Here is a 22,539-nt window from a genome sequence, read left to right as displayed (position 1 = left end):
ATTGAATACTTTAGCTGATTGGGAGGATTAAGAAAAATACCATCTTGGAAATGTTGCATTGAAAGTATCTGCAAATTATGAATATGAATGTTGGGATTTGGAGTATCTTTGGGATGTAAGGTGATGCTAGAGTTACATGTCTGAGCAATAGGCAGGATGATGGTGTAGCTGTGCAGCTTTGTGTGTGTCACCAACAGTTAAGTCATTCATAGGAAAAACTGTAAAATCTGTCCTCAAATATAATTGTATTATTTATTATTTGACGTTCTTCACTCCTACAACTGCTTCCCACATAATATTGCTTAGAATATTTCCCCACCTGCCACAAAGGACTGGACATTAATTGTTGAGTTTGATTTGTAATTTCACAGTGGGATGCCTAGTATGAAAAGATGTATTTTGCATTTACTGGGAAGGCACTGATCTTTTCATTTGGTTTATAGTAATGGTGAACACAAATGCAGTAATTTCCTTACAATTAAATTATGAAGTCAAGTCTTCTAATAACAATACTCCATAGTATTTCAGTAATAATTAATTGATTCTGTTCCTCATTCTGATTCTGCCTGATGATACAAGAATTCCCCACAGGAGGAGGAAGCTTTCAGCTTGCTTGAGAATTTTATTGCCAGGTCCCTTACCAGCCACAGTAATTTTTCCCTTACCCCTTCAGCATGTCCCAGAACTCACAGGTTGAGAAAGGACAGAGGAAATACATCTGCCCTTGGCTAACTTTCCGGTGGTGTGTAGTTGTATGGACATGGTAGCAAACAGGTGTGAGTTAGAATTGTTTCTAGGCTTTTCTGACTTAAACCAGAGAAGAGGCAGCTTTAGTATCAAGGAAGCATAGCCTGAAGAAAAAATCCAAACAGCTTTTTTGTTGTTGTTGTTTTTCAATAAATTTCTGTCAGGTGTGGAAATTTAAACTGTTAATGTATGTTTGCAAGAGCGAGAAGAAAAGTTGTCTTAGGTATTGAGTAGTTAGATGTCCAGATGAAAAAGATAAAGTTTCATGAAAAGAAAACCTGCTTTTCTTTGGAAATGCAACTCTAGCAAGGAATTTGATATTAATGGCCCATCAGTGGTTTCAGGTTTTTCAAAGAAAGAGCAGTGCTAGCCAGAAAAGGCAGTAGATTACTCTCTGCTTGATGATTATTTGTGAAATCATAAATTTATTGAGCAAACATACCCCACAGGCATACTGGGTCCTGGGACCTCTGCCTGCACCAGGCTGAGCCCTGCTGGCTGCATCTTCCCCCCAAGTCCCTGTGTGCCTACAGAGTGACCCCAGGTTGGCGGCCATATCTCTCTGGAGATAAAATAACCAAAATCTGACGCTATATTTGAAGTCCAGTGTTATAGATTCTTTACTGTGTGCCAGTTTCAGACATACATGTGGGATTTAACTGGGAATTCAATATTAAAATGGGAGTAAATTTTTTGTTATCTGTCCTGATCTAATACCAATTCTAAAAAGACAAACACATTTCCTTACTTCACGAATTTTGGAAATCTCATCTGCCTTGCATATCTATGAGTTTCCTTATATAGAAGTGATCTAAGTCAGTGTGTCATCTTGGCAAAAAAGGCTCCCTAATATCCATGTGCTTGGAAAACTTGGTATATACTATTTTTTCCTATCTAGAAATAATAGCAGTTTGAGTCCTTATCTCTCTTGAGTGCTATAGGCAAATCAATGTCTCCATGAATTTAAGATGTTCATGTCCTCGTGTATCTTGAGTTAATTTTTAAACTTACCAATTGTTTTATGTAAAGGATCTTGCTGCATCTTAAGCCATCCTGTAGGAGACACAAAAGTAATCAGAGATTGTTGATTGTCTTGGATATTTTTTGGGTAGAAGGTGTATTTAAATTGATTTGTCTGGTTACATGCTGATGTCTGAAGGTGTAATTCTGCTCTAGTAATAGGAAGAATGGTATCATGCTCCTGGACAATTCATTCTGTCTTTGGTCTGGCTGTCTCAAAGAGGTCATGCTAGTGGAGGTACAAGGTGCAGTGATGACATTTACAGGCATGGTGAATTGGCCATTGTGGCCTCCCAAGCTGAGAGATAGCCTCAAGTAGAGAGGAAGCATGGACCCCTTCCTGGGGTGGATGATAAGTGCTGCTGTGGAAGTCTGGATGACACAGCTCCCCACGGTGTAGCCCGTGGGGATTCCATGTGCTTGTGCCACCGTAAATCTGATATTCCTGTAGTGTTTTCATGGCTTCTGTCACACTCTCCTGTTGTGTTAAAGGCTATATTTCAGTGGGCAAACCTCATTATGAGGTAGGCATTTTTTTGCTAGTCTCTCTTCTCATTAGCAGTTGAATGATTGTAGGTGCATGCTACCATGGGGTTTTACTGAAACCTTGGGGAGACACACTGCCAAGCTAGAACTTCTCACAACCTTCAGATAGTCATAGCAATGACAGTTCTTACAGAAATATTATTTGCTTTCTGTCAGTTTTACAGTGTTCAAAAATACAGGCAGATTATCTCATTTTAGTTTTGGCCATTGTGTTACTAAGAGGCTGAAAATCTCCATGAAGAGCTGATGAAGATAAATATATCGCCTTTATTGATTTTAGACCACTCTCTTTTATTAAAAATAATAAAACAAATTGCATATAACAACAAAAAAGCAGCAGCACACAGGAGGTGAGCAAACACACTGCAGGTACTTGTGTTTGCCTGAAGGGGAATGTGCTGTGATCAATTAATGCTCTATAAATCTCTTGGCATATGAAATTACCGTTGCCTTTGCTGTAGCTGCAGCATTTTAGGGTAAAAATAGAGATCATGTCATGGTCTAGGCACTCAGATTATTTTTCTGTGATTAGTTTGGTGTCTCTTTAATTAGAGCTGTGTGCTGTGTTACCTGATTTAATTTTTTTTTCTCTTTACATATTTAGGTCCTAGTCCTGTAACTGGATTTGTTCAAATGGACCTCAATAGCCTGGAGGCCTGATGAAGTCCATGGGACACTGGTGACTGCAGGTTCTCACTCTGAAGATCTGATTGTAGGCCTGAACCTAAATTTCTATTTTGTTTCCCTGTCTGTTTGCTTCTTAAATTGTGAAAATTATCCTTTAAAATGGTGTTGTCTTTGAGTCTCATGCACAACCACTTTAGTAGTGTTCAGACACTGTGTGCTTGGGATGTTGTCAGACATTGTTAAAATAGTTCTCTTCTGTTGTGTGCCTATACCTCATGATTGCTCTGATTATTGTGTTAATTTTTTTATTTAGTGCCTTTCTACCTAAAATGGAGAAGATCATCACATGTGTTTGCAATCGTTGTGATATTTCTCTTAACTCAGATTTTTAAGTCAGAGTAACTGTTCAAACTGTTCAGGTTATTTTTAAAGATGTAGGTAGATTTGTTTATTTCTTGCTGAATACAAAGTATAATATTTTATTTTGCAAATTGGGTAGCCTAGTATTACTAAAGATTTCAATACGCTGACAGTCTGATTTAATTAAAATAAGTAGGAAATTACCCTTTTACTAGCTCTCCTGTTGCTTTTCCATTCCTGTGGTTGTGGTTACACAACATACAACCGAGAGTGAAGATATTTTTATTCTTTGAGCCAGTGTATACCTTTTGTTGACAATAAGTGCTGTTCCCTCTGCTATTCCATATTGCAGTTTCACTGCAGAGTAAAGTTATAGCCTTGGTCAAAGCTGTAAAAAGGGCTTTGAAAAATCACATGTAGAGTGTGATCATAAATAGAGTGTAAGATGTGTTCTATCTCTATGCATGTTAGTATTTATGTTATTTTATATTATATATTTTTAAAGCAAGTATTTAGCAGTGTACGATAATTAGGAGATTAAAAGATGCAAAACGTTCTTTCTATACAGAGAATCAGAAAAACTTTTTAGGTTTTTATAGGTTTATTACAATGATATTAAAGAGCCTCACAGTATTTGATGAATTTTTGCATATTCCCTGAACAGAAAAGCACCATTGTCCTTTTAGACCATTAGAAAACTGAGCTGCTTTTTTAGTCAGTAGTAAAGTCAATGATATTAAATGGATTTTCCTGCCTTTTAACCTTGTGCCTCTGGCTCCATTTTTCCCTCAAGACCCAAACCTTCCATTGCCATCATCTGCTTTGCATTTCTGAGTGAAAGGCCCAAGGTGTTTCTGTTTGGACAGCCAGAAAATGAGGAAGACAAGGTTGGTTGGGTGCGAGGGTCTGCCAGAGTGCAAGGTCTGACTCGCTCCTCGCTCACGGGCGCTGCTGGTGAAGGCAGAGGCAGAACTGAGTGTTCTGTGTGGCATTCAACTGCCTTAACCACATGCTCATCGCTCTCTTCCTGTAGCTGTCTGTCTTGCTCTCAGCAGAACTCCTGAAGACAACACGTACACCAACCAATAAATAATCTAATTTGATGCACAGCCCTGATTCACTTCCTGAGCTGTGTCCTGCACACACGGAGTGGCCGCAGTCCCGTGGAAAAATTCAGCACAGTGCACAAGGCCAAAGAGTAAGACTGTTGAGTGTCTTTAAACTTTGCAATGAAGCAGTGTTCTTTTAATGTCACTTATTATAGCCATAGCTCAAAGTATTTTTAACAAGAAACAAGGGAAAAATGAAAGCTTTTAGAACTGGTTGTAACCAATTCCCTGTCTAGCCTGTGAACGTGAATATCCAGCTCAGTGAAACACAGAACATCAGCCAGTGGGAGGAGGCTGGCCACCTCCAGGGAGGAAGGGAAAGAAGAAGGATGGGTGCTTAACACCATGGCTATATCCAGTTTGCTTCCAAGTCTCAGGGACTATTTGTGGAGTGCTGACTTCAGCTCTTTAGCTTTTGTTTTCTCTGCAGCATTCCCACCCCAAAAATTAGCTCCTCCAGAGCTTCTCAGTGCAGTAGACATTGGGGGTGTTGCTGTAGTCTGCTAATAATTTAAATGAAGAAACAAAAATCAAAGGTGGGCTTTTCTTCTATTTTCCTGTTGAAAAATAAGAGGAGATGCTCCCAGTTCTCTCCACAATGCATTTCAGGAGCTATCCTTCTGATCCTTGATCTCACAAATAGATGGCAAAAACTTTAATAATAGAAAATTTTGCTTTTGGTTTACCCCTTTAATCTTCTTCCTGGTCAAATTGTAGTGGCCTACTGTGTTTGTAAGCTACCAAGGATGGTGTGTAGGCTCCAGTGCCAGAGCAATTGTGTTGGGAACACAAGCTCATCTTGATATCTTTTATGTCAGAATTTGGAAGCATAATAAGTTTTTTTCAGAGAAAGCTTGCCAGATCATGGTCTGAGTTTTGGTTTTTGGTAATGTCTGCTTTATCTATGGATAGTGCTTGAGATTTGGTCACCAAGCCTAGTGATTTGCTATGAGGAAAACAAAACAATCTCATACTTTGCTTTTGCACATTTTTCTCTAGGATATACAGTCTTTTCTTGCAAGTAATGCAGCGAGTTCATGCAAAAGAGCTGGTGGGAATACTGTTAAGGAAAATTTGTTCAACCTATTCACTGAAATTCATAAAAATCAAAATACTTGCAAATTCCCTGGCATTTTGTTGCAAAATAAAAATGAAAATCCTGATTTTAGTACTGATTTATTTAAGTAAGGATCCGTTTTCATCATTTCATAGCTGTAGAGAAATGGTGGGAATAGGACAAAACAGTCTTGATACGTAGAATCACCCTAAGTCTGTATCTCAACTCAACACTTTGTATCATGAAACCATGGCCTGAAACTGCTGCCTGTCATATCAGATAATATTATCACTGATTTATTATGTTACTTCATCTTACCTTTGTAACCTTTTGGCAGGGGTCACGATTTTTCTCTGTGTTTTGGTTTGGGTTTGGGTTTTTTTACCAGCACCTAACAGAGCCCTGATCCATGATTTGGCTCCCAGGTACTAGGATAATACAAGTACTAATCATGCCTGCTGCTAAAAATTTTCTACGTTATTTCATTTGCATTTGTTTGCCTTCAGCTTCTAGTCATTGATTCTTGTTATGCCTTCTCTGATGAATTAAAGAGCTCTTTAGGACTCACTATTTTCTCCCCAGGAAGGTGCTTTTACCCTGTGATCAAGTTACTTCTCAATATTATTTTTGTGGTTGTTTGTTTGTTTTAAGAAAAAGCTAAACAGATTGTGCTTTTTAGGGTTCTCATTATTTTTTCACATTCCTGGATGATTTTTTGTGGCTCTTTTCTATCCCTAAACTGTGTGTTACTAGTCACATGCACAGGAGTAAAATTACTTCTGTAGTTCCTCTTGTGTTAGTATGGTTAGAAATTGATGTTATTGCAAGGTCAGATAAAAAAACTCCTACCTAATATGACTTCTGCACACCTGAGTGCAGTTATTAGAGGAAGAAAATGATGGATGACTTTAAAAACATTTAAATATTTTTAAGTGATCCACAAATCAGCAAGAGTGGGTGTGCAGGAGGGATGCCAAAAGTATTTATGTTGAGGTTTTTAAGGAGCTAGAAGTGAAAATAAAAATAATAATTTTAATTGTAAAGCAACAATAATACATCAAAACTTAAGTGCTGTGTTTAGCATAGTAATACATAGTTGCAGGAGTTTTGTAAGACTGAATGAAAAATGTTTGTTATTACATGCTGTTGTGGGTCACTGGAAATAGAGACTGCAAGTGGATGTGAATATACATATCCCTTACATCCATTTAATCCTATAAGTAGCCACTTGCTTATATTTGGAAACCCAAGAACAGTTATGTGATCTGTTATGCTGAAATAGAAGAAACAACATAGTATTAAGAATTCAGTTTTTTATAAAGATTGTCATTATTAAGTCATATAAAGGTTCAAACAATCAAAATCCAGAGCTTCAAAGAGGCTCTTGAAAGTTTCACTGCTTCAGTATTTCTTTCCAAAGGGGTGGCTATTTATTTTGATTTGCATCCATACTTTAGGACAAGGTTAAGTTAAATTTACACGAATGAACGAGACTAATCAGATGCCTGTCTAGTCAAAACATCTCAGCCTACCCAATGACTTTCATGCATATCATACATATAAGCATCAGAATTGGATCTGCACTCCCAGGCCCACACTTATCCCTCCTGGAAACCATCAGATTTTACATTAAATTCAACTTCAGAGTGTTTAAACTCTCAGTGGTGCACATTAGTTTGATGCAAGTTGTGCACACTAGTTTGTCTAATGTTGTGTCTGACAAAACTTTGAGGTCACTGCATTGACTTTCTGTCCAAAGTGACTTGAGTTTTGACTTTGAAAAGAATGCATCTCTCCCTTGTGGCAGCATTCCCTCTGTGAAATTCAGGGCATATTCCACAAGGGTCTTCATTTGTTTCAGCAAAATGAAAGTTCATGGAAACATGGTAAATGAGGAAGGAATGAGATTTAAAGTAATGCAAAAGACTTAGAATCTTCTAAAACTCATGGAAAAGAAGTAAAGGTGAACAAGAACTGAATAGCCAAATGGCCTCTAGTTAAGAAAGTACTAAGCTAAACAGATTTAAGGTTATTAATTTTTGTGTGTTAATGGAAAAGTTATTACTAAGATTTTGGTAACATTAGGTGACTTGGGGTAGAAGTTGTCCCCCTGCAATGATGAGCTCACAGAGCCCTTTTCAAAACAATCATCTGCTGTTGGAAAAGGCAAGAGAAGTGGTTATTCTCTTCAATGCTTTTTAGTATCACAGGCTTAGTCAGTGTAAAGTATGTGATTTCTTACATCCTAGGTTGCCTCAGTTTCTTCTCCTGGTCTCAGAAATCTTGGAATAGAACCGTTAAATAGGAGATGACACCCCTGGGAAAGAAGAAGGTAGAAGAAACAGGGTGATTATGATAGAAGCTGGAGACAGTCTCTATGAGAATACCAGAATGACTTCTTTTCTCTGAACAGCCAATTAAAAGGTGATCCTCCTTTCTGAACCAGTAAGAAAGTGCTATGGCTGCATGTAATGGTGGGTGTTTCACCAATGCAGCACCCAGTGCAGTGCAGTACATACTGGAAAACTGTTTTGGAAGTGGGAGGAGAGGGGTCTGGCTAGAAAATTACTTTCCCATTAAATAATGCTACCGATGACTATTTGGTGAGAAGATACAGCTGCCAGAATGCATTTTTCAGTTTATCTTTGCACAGGAGTGTGGACAAAAGAAGAGAAGAAAAAGGGGACAGAAAGGAGAGAGATGGAGAAAGGATAAGAGTTTTTTGAGGCTGCTTCTACTCTTCCAGGATATGTTCTTTGCCCTCCCTAGTGAGTGGTATATGCTGATAACTTGTAGTACTTGTGATCTTCCTTGAGCTCCATATCTCTGTGGGAAGTTAGCAGGTTTATGAAGTTCCTGAGTATGTGGACAATTCCTTGAAGGAATGAGAAACTCTCCATTGCATTGTAAGGGATGAGACAGACACTTCTTAGTGGCACTCGTGTACACTTGGCTGTATTCAGCAAAAAGGTAAGGCTGTCCTGTCAAACTATGCAATTTCCCCTTTTGAAGCTGTGAGCTAATGCTTGTTTCCTCCAGCAGTTCCTGTAACTGCTTGTATGCAGTCAACATTCACAGTAGATCCTGAGTAGTTATTAGATAGAATGATGTGTGTGCTGCATCCTGGTTTTTTGGATATCAGCATCCCATAAATTCACATAAGACTAGGATTTCTAATATCAGGGACTGTGTTGGCATTAAGGTGTCATCTTCACATGCAGAAGCAGGTGGTTTAGTCTCTGTTGCAGTCCCATATAAACGACCAGAGTACAGGTCAGATGATGCTTATATATTGTGTATTTTCAGAAAACATGTAGATAAGCAAAAGTAACTCAGTCCTAGTATTGTACCTAGCTCTAGGGTCTTTCCAGTGTGACACAGAGCAGAGATCTGTCTAAAGGAGTCCTCTCAGTGAGAGAGCATGTCCTGTTGAATCTTCTGGGCTGGATAAAATAGGAAGGAAGGGCATGTCAGGTATTTTTCATCACCTTAGGCCTGGTTGGATTCTGCCTGTTTGGGTGTAGAAGTCTAACAGTGGTGTCAGCATCAGAAGCTTACCTGCCTCTAGACTGGAGTGAGTGAGATGGAGTACTAACACCTTTAGAGCAGTGTCTATGAAGATGGACAGCAGCATTTTGGGTTTATTAGAAGCAGCTGATAACTTTTATCTCAGTGGTAGGCTTGAGTGTACAATACATAAAGGATGTGGAGATTTTGGAGGGGACTGAATATTTGATGCCATATTTCCAGAAAGTTGAAGAGATAAGTGGATATTGCACTGCATGTTGTGTTCTCAGCAAAGCAAGCATCTCAGCAGGTCAGCGATTTCAGAAATAGTGCAGTCCTGAAAGAACATTTTTTGAACTCCTTTTTGCTGTTGAAGCTGAACACAGTTCCATCTGTCTGAAACTGTACATTGAGAGCTTCACAGAGGCACTTAAAGAAGTTATGTACTTATGCATAAGGAATAAGATGCTGAAGGAATCATCTTTCATAAGAGTAAATCTATTAATCTTACCATAAAATGGTTACTTTCTGTACACATATTCACTTTAAAAAAATGTTCATGGTATACTGATCATCTGAGGAAAAGTCCATACTGATGTATTTTCACCATCTTTCTGAGCTGAACAGTGTGAGTATATGCTTTTGCTATAAAAATCTGTTTACTTGGATACTTTGCCATGCATCTGCTAATTCCACAAAAAGTGTACACATTTTCATGTTACCCATTTTGTGGATAAAAACACTGTGTTAAGTACTGACCCTGATTTAAGAATGTATTAGCTCTAGAAATGATGGAATTGTCTTAAGGGTTCACATGTCAACAAAGATCAGCTGGTTCACACGTGAAGCTCGGCGAGCAAAATGCTGCAGTGGCACCGGTGCCATCCCTGCTCCCTGCCTGCCTCTCCCAGACCGCTGCCTTTAGTCAGCCAAGGTTCCCTTGCCTGTCTGCCACTGCTCCACTGTTACCACTTACACACCTGGGTCAGCCAGCCGCTCATCCGTGGGGAGTGGACAAAAAGCCACTTGAAACCCTGCTCACTGATAGAAGAGGGACGGCAGCCCACACAGATGACTTGACACAATGTGAGCAAATCCAGAGAGAAAGGTAAAGCAAATCAGGTTCCATGCATTGGTACTGTTTGCAGGCATGCTGATTCTCATTCCTTTGAACATAGTCTTTCTCTTCCTGAAATTATTTTAAGGAAATATTTAAAGTGTATCTCCTGAAGATTTCAAATAAGAAGACACCAGATTCACTGACTGCAAGTCTGCATCTGATGAGCAACTGAGAATTGTGTTCATCTGGGCTGCGCACAGGCTGGCACCGCATCCTCAGGAAAAAGGCAAATATGGCCAGGGTTTTTTTTCAAATACACTGCAAAAACGGTGCCTGCTGTAGCAATGGAAGTGTTCAAAAGCAAGAGTGAAAATCTACATTACCAGCTCCATCAGAAGTGCATGTGCCCAGGTGCCCTCTCTCCACAGATGTTTTGCTCTTATTTTGAGTGGGAAGTGTAACTTTTTTGTTGAAAAAGGCTTTCAGATCTTGTTAAAAATAGCCTAATAGTAGCTTTGGATTTGACTGACAAGTTAGTTGTTACTGTGCCATTTTCACTGTAATAGTCTAGTAATTTTTGACCCAAAGAAACAATGATCTCATTCCTTGGGAGGGAAGACAGAGTGACAAAATCTGGAGGTCCCGTGACGACACTGAATCTCTTTGTTGTCAAAGCTAGCTATGAAATCATCTGCTTTCCTGCCAAATCCCACTGGGGAGTAAGCAGTGTCCTTCACAGAATACACACTTTGCAGAAGAACATGAGGGCACAGAAGAACCATGTTCCTGCCCCACGGGAAATTTGCTGCCCCACACCCTGTGACTTCTGGAATTGATGCAAGTGTGTTTTCTCACCTCTGTCAACAGCCACAGCACTAAAGTGGGCAGAAGCTTTCTAAGGTTCTTTATATACTGTGAGTTCATCAAAAATTCTGCTGGCTTACTGTCACCAATGTGTTTCACAGTTATTTTGGGAATGGGGGAGAATGAGATCTCTACATCTCTTTCTCAGTCAGGCTCCACTGCCAACCAGGTAGTCCGTACTTGTTGGAACTCTCCACCCTTGTTCATGTTTGCTAGAAGTCTTTGCTTGTGAGCTGCATGGGGGATGATAGGAAGTGAGAGGAAAATTTTAATGAAACTTATGCCATTCATTTGGAACTTTTCTCAGTACTACATTGTAAAGAAGAACAGTTCTGTCTTTGGAGAGGCCTTTCTCTGTTGCCTCTAAAGAAAACTGGAGAACAAAAGGATGCTTTAAAAAAGGTTGATAATGTGTAGCTGATGTTTCCATTCAAGTTCAGCTTGCCTTACGTGGAAAAGGAGTTGAACCAAAAGGCTTCTAACAACCATTTCTGCAGGTTTCCAAATAAGTAGCTACAACAGGTATCCTAAAAACAGAAGAATTCTAGTTTTAGTCTTGCTTTGCAATCTGACAACCAATCTGTGTGTCTTTTCCCAGAGTATACCCTAGTTTGCAAAACATCAAAATTACTAAACAGGAGTTTTGAAACTTCCTTTGCAGCTACATACTTTTTTTTCCTGGAGGAGTGGTACTGGGCTGTTGTGACCCAAGTGTTCTGTGGGCAAAGCTTATGTGCAAGAAATTAAAGGTGTTTTGTGTTATCCAAGTGATCTCAGTGACTGCACCTGTCTAGTGGACTGTAATTTAAAACAGATTTGAACTTCAGTGAGGTTTGCAGAAGAAGGCATGTTTGTGAAGTATCAGAAGGGATGTGGCACAGCATGAACAAGAGAAAAAACATATTGCTTCTGTAAAAAATGCTACTCTCTGCAACTGATGAGTAAATTTTGTATTTCTGTCATCAAGGATTGCAGAAGAAACCCACTGGGATATGCAAACCCGTACAGGCCTGAGCATATAACTGAGAGAGATGAAGGAAAACCCTTACAGGAGTATGTCATGTAATCACATTCTCCTCACTTGCCTTTTACTGAAGGTTCAGCTATGGACAAGAGCAAGAAATAAAAGCATTAGTTTGCTTTCCTTTCAGGTCTGGTTTTCACAGAATAAACCTTCAAATTCTGTATGTACAAAGCTATCAGCTTCTGCACAGTACAGCGCATAAATAGTAGTGATTTTTAAAGTTTTCTTCTGTTCCATATAAAGGTTTTAACCTTAAATGCAAATCAGAAAAAAACCCCCTCAAACTACAAACAAAAACTTTCCTTGAGACAAACATTAGTGTTCCTTCTTATTCACGTATTTTTGCATGATTTCAGGTAGCAGAATCAACTGTCTTCGTATGTCGACTAGCACTTCTTCACAAATTTAAAGTTAGGGTCATTGTTCAGAAGGATCTTTGCCTTCCATGAAGCACCATGCCTTCCCCAACAATTGCTATCTCTTGTGTGTCAGACTACAGACCCTTGCAAAACTTCATGGATAGATTTTGAGAGAGCATGATAATTAAGCAATTATTGAAATCAGCTATTTACACTCGAATATTTTTGAGCAATGTACACCTCTCTTCACTCAGGTTTGTGTTACTACAGCAAGTGCGCTGCCACTGCCTTTTGGGGCAGAGCAGTGGTTTTGGAATTTTCTCAGCAGCCCTCCTCCCAGCGTTGTTTGCAGTAATAAAATAGTGTAAACAGCGAAGCTGATGTTAAGGGGTATTTCTCCCGTTCGCTAGTCCTTTTCAGCAGCCTCGTGGGGTGCAAATACCAGTAAAAAAGCAGAGAGAAGCAGCAGCGAAGGACAGGTGCAGTGTGGCTCAGAGCGCTCTGCACCGGGATGCCCGGGACGGCCCCGGGCCACGGCTGCACCACTGCTGAGAATTTGGGGGGAGCTGTCCGACCACTACGGACTGCTCCTTGTCACCCGAGAGGTTATGGAGAAAGCCAACATCTTCCGCCTGTTGCTCGTACAGGTGATGAAGCCATTTCTGGAAAAAGAAAGAAAAAAACAAAAAAAAATCACCTCCAACAAAACAAAACAAACGTCCCCCGACCTGAAGGAGGGGGCAGAACCGCGCACACCGCCGCGGCAGCGGAGGGGAGCCTCGTGCCCCGGCTGGAACGGGGCAAGAGGAGCCGAGACACGCGGGCTCGGCTCGGCTCCCCGCTGAGCTCCGGCTTCCGCGCCTGAGCGGTGGGGCGGCGCGGCCGCAGGGGCGGGGGGTCGGCGGCGCCCTGCTTCTCACCGCGGGGCGGCCGCGGCGGTCCCCCCGGGGCAGCGGGAGGGGCAGCGGGAGCGGCCGCGGGGGCGGCGGGGCCCGCGCCCCTCGCCGTTGGCGGCGCGGCACAGGGCGGCCACCGCCGCTCTGCGGGCCCCGCCGCCGCCCGGCTCCCTGCGCTCACTTTTATATTTGCGCGCCCTTTCCCTGCTCGGTGACGTGTCCTGCCGCGCGCCCAACCCGCGGCGCGCTCTGGTCAGGACAATGGGAGCGCCTGGGCCAATCGGCGCGGCGCTCGGCTTGGCGGCGGCCAATGGGCGCGGGGCTGTGCAGAGAGTAATGTTACCAGCGCCGCGAGTGTGAGGAGGCTGCGTATCGATCCCGCGCTCAGCCATTGCGGTGCACCGGGCTGCACAGCGACCCAGCCAGCGCTGGGGCCGGGCGGGCGGCCGCGGGAGCGTCTCTGGGGCTCGGGGCCGAGCGAGGGCTGCGTGCCGACTCTGTCTGACACGGGTGAGTACTCGCCGGGGGCCGCTGGGCCGGCCGGGCGCGCTCGCCCGTTCGCCCGCCCGCTCGCAGCCGGGCGGTGAGCCTGTGGTGGCCGTCGTGCCGCCGCCGCTGCATGACCGCGGAGCGCGGGGCAGCGCCGGCTCGGACGCCCGTACACAAAGGCGAGCGGGGCTGTGCCCGGGAGACCCTTTCCCGGGCGGCGAGCCCCTCAGCCGGGGCGGGGCGGGGGCGGTGGGCGACTTCGGGAGAGCGGGGCGGCGGGAGGCAAGGAGCGAGGTGGGGAGAGAGAAGCGGGCGATGGGAACCGGGCGAGCGGCCGGGGGTCGCCCGCCGCGGGGGGCGAGGGCCGCACCGTGCCCCGCCGTAAGCCGCTTACAGGGTACCTCGCCGTAGCCATCGCCGCGGCGGCGGGGCGGGCGGCGGGGCGGCAGGGGCTCCGGGCGGGCCGCACCGCGCCGCCGGGGCGGTGGGGAGCGCGGGGAAGCGGGGCGCGGGCCGGGGCGCCGCTGGCCCCGCGGCCGCCCGGCTGTAACATGGCTGACGGCAGCCGCGAGCGAGAAAACAAGGCGAGCGGCGCGGAGCAGCAGAGGAGGCGCTCGGGCGGGCGGGGGCGCAGTTCGGGGGAACTTTTTTCTCCAGCAGCCGCCGCTCGCCCGGGCGGCGGGGCTGGCAGCCCCGGGGCCGCACAGCTCGGCGGGGCGAGCGAGCGAGCGGGGCGTCCTCGCCGGGGCTTCTGCCGCGCCGCCGGGGCTCGGGCAGGTTCTGAAAGCGCGCTGGTCCCCCCCATCTTCTTCCCCCCCGCTCCCACCCACCTCCCCCCGTCTCCCGCCCGCCCTCCCTCGGCTGCAATGGCTGAGCGTGTGCGCCAGGGTAGCGGCGCGCTCACACAAAGGGAAGGGAAGGGAGGAAGGAGCCATGTTCTCTGTGCGGCGGCGGCAGCGGGCGACGCCACAGCGGCCATTCCGCGCCGCCCGGGCTGCGTTGCCACCGCTGCCCCCGCGGGCGGGGGTCGCCGCCCGGCCCCGCCGCGGCCCCTCTCGGCGGGGGTCCCGCAGCCCGGGCTCGCCGCCCCGCCCGGCCGCGGGGGGTGTGGTGGCGGCGGGGGGGTGGGGAGCGGCCGGCTCTGTTCCTCGGCGCACAAAATGGAAGGAGGCTCGGCGGCGGGTGACCTCCTCCGCCAGGAGCCTGCGCCATGGCGGCCGCTGCCGCCGACACCGCCGCTGCGGCGGCGCGGCCGGCAGGGAGGGAGGGAGCGCAGGCCGGGGCTGCCTCGCCTCATGGCGGCCGGAGCGGGCAGGGCTGGGCATGGGGACGCTCCCCCCGCCGCGGGGGCACGGGGGTGGCGGCGGGAGAACGCTTTGTCCCGCCGGGGCCGGGGGTCGCCGCCGGCGGGCAGCTGCAGCCTGGTGGCTGTCCGGCTCCTGGGCATGTGCTCGCCGCTGCGAGCACTCGCCTGAACGCGGAATAAAACTTACACATGTTCTCCCTAATAACGGGACTAGTTTTTTGGGTCTTTTTTTTTTTTTTTTTTTTTTTTTTTTTTCTTTTTTTTTCCTTCCTTCCACCCCCAGCAGGTCTCTTGAGGGACTTCAGAAGTTTCCCTCTGCCTCCCTCGTAGGGGAAGCGTCCAAAATGGCGGGAAGGAGGAGGCTTTTAAACGCCAGCCCCGGGGTCGCGGTGCCGAGCCCTGCCCGCGGCCGCCCCTGTCCCCGGAGCCGCCTGGCCCCGCTGCCCCAGCCCGGCCGGGCCCCGCGCCCGGCCGCGCTGGGAGCGGCTCCGGGGCAGGCAGCAGCGGCTCCTGCTTCTTCAGCCCTCTTGTTTACTTGGTAGAAACTTCAAACCGGACGTGTTTAGTCACAGAGCAGAAATCTGTTTCTGTCTATCCGCCAAACCGATAGGAAATACAGCTTCTGTGGCAATACGGACAGGCACCGCCTGCCCTTCTTTTTTTTTTCTTTCACGGTTTTTTTTTCCTTCTCCTTTTAATTCGTGCTGAAAAGCAGAGCTTGTCACGGTGCAAGTGACTTTTTCAGGAAGCTATGAAGAAATACTCCAAATGTCTGACATGGGTGTGAAAGTCCCAGGAAGGCATTTTTCAGTCCCTGAAAGTGTCACATAGTGCTCTTGCTGAGCACAGCTCTGCTGGCTGTACATAAAAGTTGTGCTTTTCCCTGTGTAGTTTATAACGTATTTGACCAAGTGAGCTGTTTCAGTCCCATATTTCAAGGTATACCTGCAAAGAGTAGGCTTTTGCAGTACACATAAAGAATGGTCAAAACATACGGTATAGAAAATAATAAAAAACATATTTTGTAAATAAACACGCAGGGCCTACAGGGAACAAGGGCAGTGAAAAAAAAGAAATCAGTAATCCAGAAGGCCACCGAGACAGGATACTTGGGCACTTGTTCCCTCCTTTCTTTAGCATCTATTTTTCCCAAGCTTATGATTAATACACCGGTAATAATTGTGGCATGTAGTCTCCACTGCAATACTTGCCTTCAGGTTGCTTGGAAGGACACTTCTTGTTTGCAGGAGACCATAACTGCACGTTTTGATGGCCCTTTGAGATTTCAGGTTGCTTACAACCAGGTCACCTCAGACAGGGATGACAGAAATCTTCAGTAAATTTTCGAGAAGAGAATCTTTTTCTCATTATGTGATTGCAGAATACTGCTCCAGCAGGTCCTGTTTGGCATGACCCTTGGTTGTGTCTTACTTTCTGCCTTGGATTGTTGAAAACACAAGTTTTAAAGGTGTCTCATTTGCTTCATTACAGAAAATCAGCAAAAATGGGTAAAGGTGATCCTAAGAAGCCGAGAGGTAAAATGTCTTCATACGCCTTCTTTGTGCAAACCTGTCGGGAGGAGCACAAGAAGAAACATCCAGATGCGTCAGTGAACTTCTCAGAGTTCTCAAAAAAATGCTCAGAACGATGGAAGGTAGGAATAGCTGCTTAAAAAATAAAAAAGGCCACAAAATCTTAAATGACTGGTTCTTTGAAATACCATTCATGATTGTAAATTATTTCTCTGGAAGCTCAGGTTTTGGGTAAGTATGAAATGTAGTTGTAAAGTGGCTGGTAACTATCCATTGTCCTCATCTTACCCTTAGCTCCCCCAGCCAAAGTTTTGGAATGGGCTTTGGTATGTTTTTGAATCTTAAAATACTGTTTTGATCCTTATGTGTCCCTTCTAAGGTATTCTGTGATTCTAATTGCATTCCAGACTATGTCTTCTAAGGAGAAAGGGAAGTTTGAAGATATGGCAAAAGCTGACAAGCTTCGTTATGAAAAAGAAATGAAAAACTATGTACCACCCAAGGGGGAAACGAAAAAGAAGTTCAAGGATCCAAATGCACCGAAGAGGCCTCCGTAAGTAGATTCCTAGCTTTAGGTTATCTTGTTTGGGACCCTCACACTGGTGTGGATCTATAAAATGGTAATTTTATCCAGGAGCTTCAGAAATACAAGAGTATATGATCCCCCTCACCAGTGGTGTAAAGATAGGTTGAAATTTTAGTTATGATTGCTGAGATTTTATTTTTAGGTAGGCGGTCCCACTATCAAAGTTGGAGTAATGGCAGCCTTTAAAAGTAGATGCAAAAATAGACTATATGTGATTCTGACTGATTTTTCTAATTTCTCTTAAGAGGGTAATTCCAGTGTAATATGGCAGTAAAGTACTGTTGGCCCTGCTCTCATCACCTGTTGGTTTGAGCAGAATTTTTGGTTGTCAGTCAGTTTAAAATTGTAGGCTTTTGCATGGAACAGGTTTGAGGGGTGATCTTCCTCAAAACCAGCTTGGAAAATTAAAACTTTAGCCACAGCATAATGACAGCTGGCTTCAAATTCATCTACTGGACACCAGTACTTTATTGTGTGTGTATGTCTGTGTTTTAAACTGAGTTAATGCAGGTAAGTTCCTTTACAAGCTAATGTTCTTGCTTGAGCTGGTGCTGGGGTCTGGAAATCCTACTTTTCTAACAAATATTGCAGCCTCCCACCTCTAATAGTTCTGACGTAACATTTGCTGCCCTAGTATCATTGACTTAGTCTAATTTCTAAAGCTTTTCTCTGTGTCTGGTGTATAAAATCTGCCTGTCTGGGGATCCTGCTAAAAATGGGACCAGATGTGCAGCATTACTTAAGAGAAAAGAGTGCATTGAGTTTGCCAAGTGGCTTGTTCAGCTCTGATACCATCCGTTGTAGCCAATGTCTGTCTCACTTTTAGGTGCTTTTTCCAAAATGCTCTTAAGGAACCAGTAGCAAAGGTCCCAAAAGTTGCTGCTGTAGTGAAGTCTAAAATTTAAATCATCTTATTTCCCTTATTTTTCCTCTGTAGTTCGGCTTTTTTCTTGTTTTGCTCTGAGTTTCGTCCAAAAATCAAAGGAGAACATCCCGGTCTGTCCATTGGAGATGTCGCAAAGAAACTGGGAGAGATGTGGAACAACACCGCTGCAGACGATAAACAGCCTTATGAAAAGAAGGCTGCTAAGCTGAAGGAGAAATATGAAAAGGTAACACTGACATTCAGGCACATGCTTTGGGGAGGTCAAGCCTCAGTTTTTTAGACACTTTTTTCCTTATTGTGTACCCTGACACCTGATGTAGCAAATTATAGTATGCTAATGACATAATTCGTTAGATTTGTTGAAAAGGGTTGTATGCAGGAGCAAGTGATTAATTGGCATAACACTAAATTGGCGTCCTTTACCTTGAGCTATTTGCATTTGTCTGTAATTTTGAGCTGTCACAGGTGCTTGAATAAATTCCATGGGTTCTGTATTGTTACTAAATCCATAGGTCACAGCAGAATTTGAGTAGAGTTGGTAGCAGTAAGTAATGCTGGTAAGGAATGAATTGGTTCTCCCTAATTTTTGGAGGTACTGGTGAGCATCCTTGAATGTTAGGATAATTGATACACTTAGCTGATTTTTAAAATATACACTCCTGGGAAAATGACAAAACACAAAGGAGATGCTAGTTTTAGGCATGTGTTTTTCCTGGACCTACTTTGTGTCCATGTCCTTTCTAGTAATGAATTTGGTTAATTATGCATATGAAGCAGCTTGTCATACAATTTTTTTAATTATTAAGGCTAAACCCTGCCATCATAATTGGAGTTGCAGAATTCCATTGTGTACACAGGACTGTGCTACACATGGTTTTATTTGTAGAGGCATATTCCCATCCCACTATGTGGAAGCCAAGGGAAGAGGAGGGATGCACCTTGGCATCTCCTGACAGTGCTTCACAATGGGTCAGCAACCACTGTGCTGGCATACAGCACCCATGTCCATTGTGTGCTGTCACCTTCCTCTGGGCATTTCTCCTGCTGGCAAACACATCCAAGTTCAGAATTTCTGCACTGTAGTGTGCAAAGTAGAGCCTTGGAGCTCTGTTAATGTGCCAGAGAGGACTTGCAGATCTAGGAGCTTTCCCACATAATGCTTTCTGTACAGCTTCATAGTAATTGCTTGTACACACAGCCAAGGCAACTCAGACATTTTTTAAATGATAGAATTATTAGTCTTTATTTGCAGATATTATTTTAATTTTCAGTAGTAATGTCTTTATTTCTTTGACTTATGTGTAGAGTTTTAAGAGGTAGTAACCTTCACTATTTCACTGCTCGGCCTTTGACTTAGTGGATATCATATCTTCTCAGAATTTCCTGCTAAGTTTTAGAGAGTCCAAGAGAGCAGTAAGATTAGTGATGTAGTGCTTATTAGGTGGGGAATATTTGAAGATTTGAACCATCTGTGTGAATGTGTTGATGTTTCTCTCTAGCTGGTGTGTGTAAGCTTTGTAGATCAATTCTCCTTCCTAATGGTTTTACTGTTTTGGCACAAAGTTGGGAAGTCTTAACTGCTTTTATGACTGTGCCTTCCAGGTACAGTTTTAACTTCCCTGTAACAGGAACTGAATTTTGTGCGTTTCAAACGACTGGAATAAATGTATTGCATGCAGAAGGTGGCAGTGTCTACCCTTTAATCAAGTTCTTATACCTTTTATTTAGTAAACTTCTGTTAGGCAGAGTTCAGTCTGAGTGCTCTTTGCTGAGGCATACCGTTGCAGCTGTTAGGCTGGGTCATTCTGATGTCTTCTGGGTGGCTAATCCCAGGTTTGCACCTCAAACGAGGGTTTCCTGTGCTTTTCTTTAGGCATTATAGAAGGTAGGGCTAGAAAGGGAACTTAAGAGGTCTCCCTACTTCATTTCCTTATGGGATAGCTGGCTCAGCTGTGCCTTTACCATCAGAGGTAGCAGCTTTTCCAGCCTGTTCCCAGAACCCAACAATGGAGATTCCTTAGCAGCCATAAGCAGTGTGCAGTAGCATGCCAGTGTCATTGCTGTGTTAGAGGGTTCCTGTTTCTTTGGCTTCAGTTCACCTCTGAGCTGAAGCCACAGCTCCCTCCTGGTCCTACACCGGTGGATGTGCAGAAAGGGCAGGTAGCTGGGTGACTGCTTTCACAAGTGCTCTCTGGAGGTTGCTCAGACCTTTTGGCTGGTTAAATCTTTGAGAGATTGTTCCTGCTTTTCTTCTCTAAGGATATCGCTGCATACCGGGCCAAAGGGAAGGTTGATGGAGGCAAGAAAGTAGTTGCCAAGGCTGAGAAGAGCAAGAAGAAGAAGGAAGAGGAGGAGGATGAGGATGAAGATGAAGAGGATGAAGATGATGAAGAGGAGGAAGAAGAGGAGGATGAAGATGATGATGATGATGAATAAGTCTCTTTTAGAGCAATTTCTTTCTTGTCTATAAAGCATTTAACCCCCCTGTACACAACTCACTCCTTTTAAAGAAAAAAAAAATTGAAATGTAAGGCTGTGTAAGATTTGTTTTTAAACTGTACAGTGTCTCTTTTTTTGTATAGTTAACACACTACCGAATGTGTCTTTAGATAGCCCTGTCCTTAGTGGTATTTCAATGGCCACTAACCTTGCCTGGTACAGTGTGGGGGTTGTAAATTGGCATGGGAGTTATAAAGCAGGTTCTTGTTGGTGCACAGCACAAATTTAGTTATATTTGGGGATGTAGTTCATTTCTCATCTTCAGTTGTCTCTGATGCATCATAAAAATAATTGTTCTGTTAACTGAATACCACTCTGTAATTGCAAAAAGGAAGAAAAAAAGTTGCAGCTGTTTTGTTGACATTCTGAATGCTTCTAAGTAAATACAATTTTTTTTATTAGTATTGTTGTCCTTTTAATAGGTGCCCTTGAGAATCATACTTGTCCTTTTCTCTTTTTTTTTTTTTTCCTTTTTTTTTTTTTCTTTTGAGGGGAACTCATCTTTTGCTTTATTGAATGCCCGTATGGGATCACGGGAATATTACAGTTTTCATCTTTCATATAACCAGCTGATAAACAAAGCTTTGATCTGCATACCCTGCATTATCATGATAGGGTAAGAAAAGAAATATATAGGCATATGATGAAAATCTTCCATAACTGGAAACAACAAAAATTCAATCTCAGCAAACGGATACTCGTTCAGATTTTTGTGAAATGTAATATTCTATTGCGTTGCATGAGTTTACCAGTCTTGGAGAGTTGAGAAGTATAGAGTTCAATTTTACAGAAACTAAATACTTTGGGGGGTGGGGAGGGAGGGAATGTTAAATTTTGTCCTAGAAGGACCCATAGGAAGAGTGTATGTCCATCCGGTGTAGAGAAATTTACAGGTGTGACTCTGTTACCATGTAATGGAAGTTATATTTGTAAATCTCTGAACACCTGGGAGTGATGAGCGTACCTAAAATGTGTAAAGTTAAAAGCATGAAATGACCATATTATTTTTTGGTGACAGGTCTGGTGATGGCCACGGGCTTTATACCATGAGACTCCTGGTAGCAAAGGGCCCACAAGAAATGATTTTTCTTTCTAAGATTTCTATAAATGGTACCATTATTATTTGTTAAATCTATGTAAATTCATATTTGTATTCTTGAAATTCTAGTTTTAGCCCTTTAAACAAAGTTGTATATTGTCTCAAATTGAAAATGAGATAAGATGTATTTTTCCTGTTAGGTTTTATACCGCACTCTTGATGTTTGCCCATTTTTAAGTTAAATATAGTTGTATGGAAAAGTACATTTTATTAAATTTTGCATTAAAAAGTTAAATGTTTATGGTATACCAACAATGTCTAATTTGGTCAAATACAGTTCTCTTCCAAAACCAAAGCTAAGGGGTTTTTTGCATATTTAGTAAAACTTCAAGTGCTGGCAGCTGTAACTATTTTCACATATACCTGCTTACCAGTTTGGGGGACAATTCGGAAATTTTGTGGTTACAAAATTATGGTTCTCTTAAGTGCCAGTGTTTAAAAACAAACAAAAAAAAAGCATTCTTGTAATTTTACACGCTTTTGTGATGGAGTATTGTTTTGTTATACAATTTTGACTTTCAGATTCTTATTTCAATTTGCATTTATGTATAACTTCAGGAGAAATATTGAACATCTGAAATCCTGGATGATACTAATAAACTAATAATTGCAGAGGTTTTAAATACTTAGTTAAATGGCTCACTTAATACCCTAAGGATTTGGGGCTTTTTGTGTGTATTGGTGTTCCCAGATGTGTACATCCCTGCTTTCTGTTTCAAGCAGAAGAATGATGCTGTTTGCAAGGTCTCGATATAGAAAGGGCAGGACGGACAGACTTTTTTTGTCTCCTTAAACTGGATATTACACATTCAAATGCTCGTAACTGATGGCAAATAAATTTTCTGTGCTGAAGGGTTTTTTTGTTTCCCCAGGTCATCAGAGGAAAGTAGACACATTTCTTGTTCTTGGAACAAGCATACTTAATGAGATGCCCATAACCTTGTGCCTTTGTTCTCGGTGCTTGAT

At 43.4% G+C, this 22,539-nt stretch overlaps 1 protein-coding gene across 1 annotated transcript; it reads left to right on the top strand.

The window, feature by feature from the left end:
* The first annotated feature begins 13,519 nt into the window (after positions 1–13,519).
* HMGB1 (high mobility group box 1) lies at positions 13,520–20,875 on the top strand. The gene is made up of 5 exons (XM_050971239.1): positions 13,520–13,686; positions 16,463–16,625; positions 16,911–17,056; positions 18,027–18,201; positions 20,235–20,875. Exons 2-5 carry the CDS (start codon positions 16,476–16,478, stop codon positions 20,409–20,411), a joined length of 648 nt encoding a protein of 215 aa, XP_050827196.1. The 5' UTR covers positions 13,520–13,686; positions 16,463–16,475; the 3' UTR covers positions 20,412–20,875.
* Positions 20,876–22,539: the final 1,664 nt, after the last annotated feature.

Source organism: Serinus canaria, chromosome 1, assembly GCF_022539315.1.
Source record: "Serinus canaria isolate serCan28SL12 chromosome 1, serCan2020, whole genome shotgun sequence".
Classification (NCBI taxonomy): domain Eukaryota; kingdom Metazoa; phylum Chordata; class Aves; order Passeriformes; family Fringillidae; genus Serinus; species Serinus canaria.
This window is presented reverse-complemented; position numbering and strand designations above follow the sequence as displayed.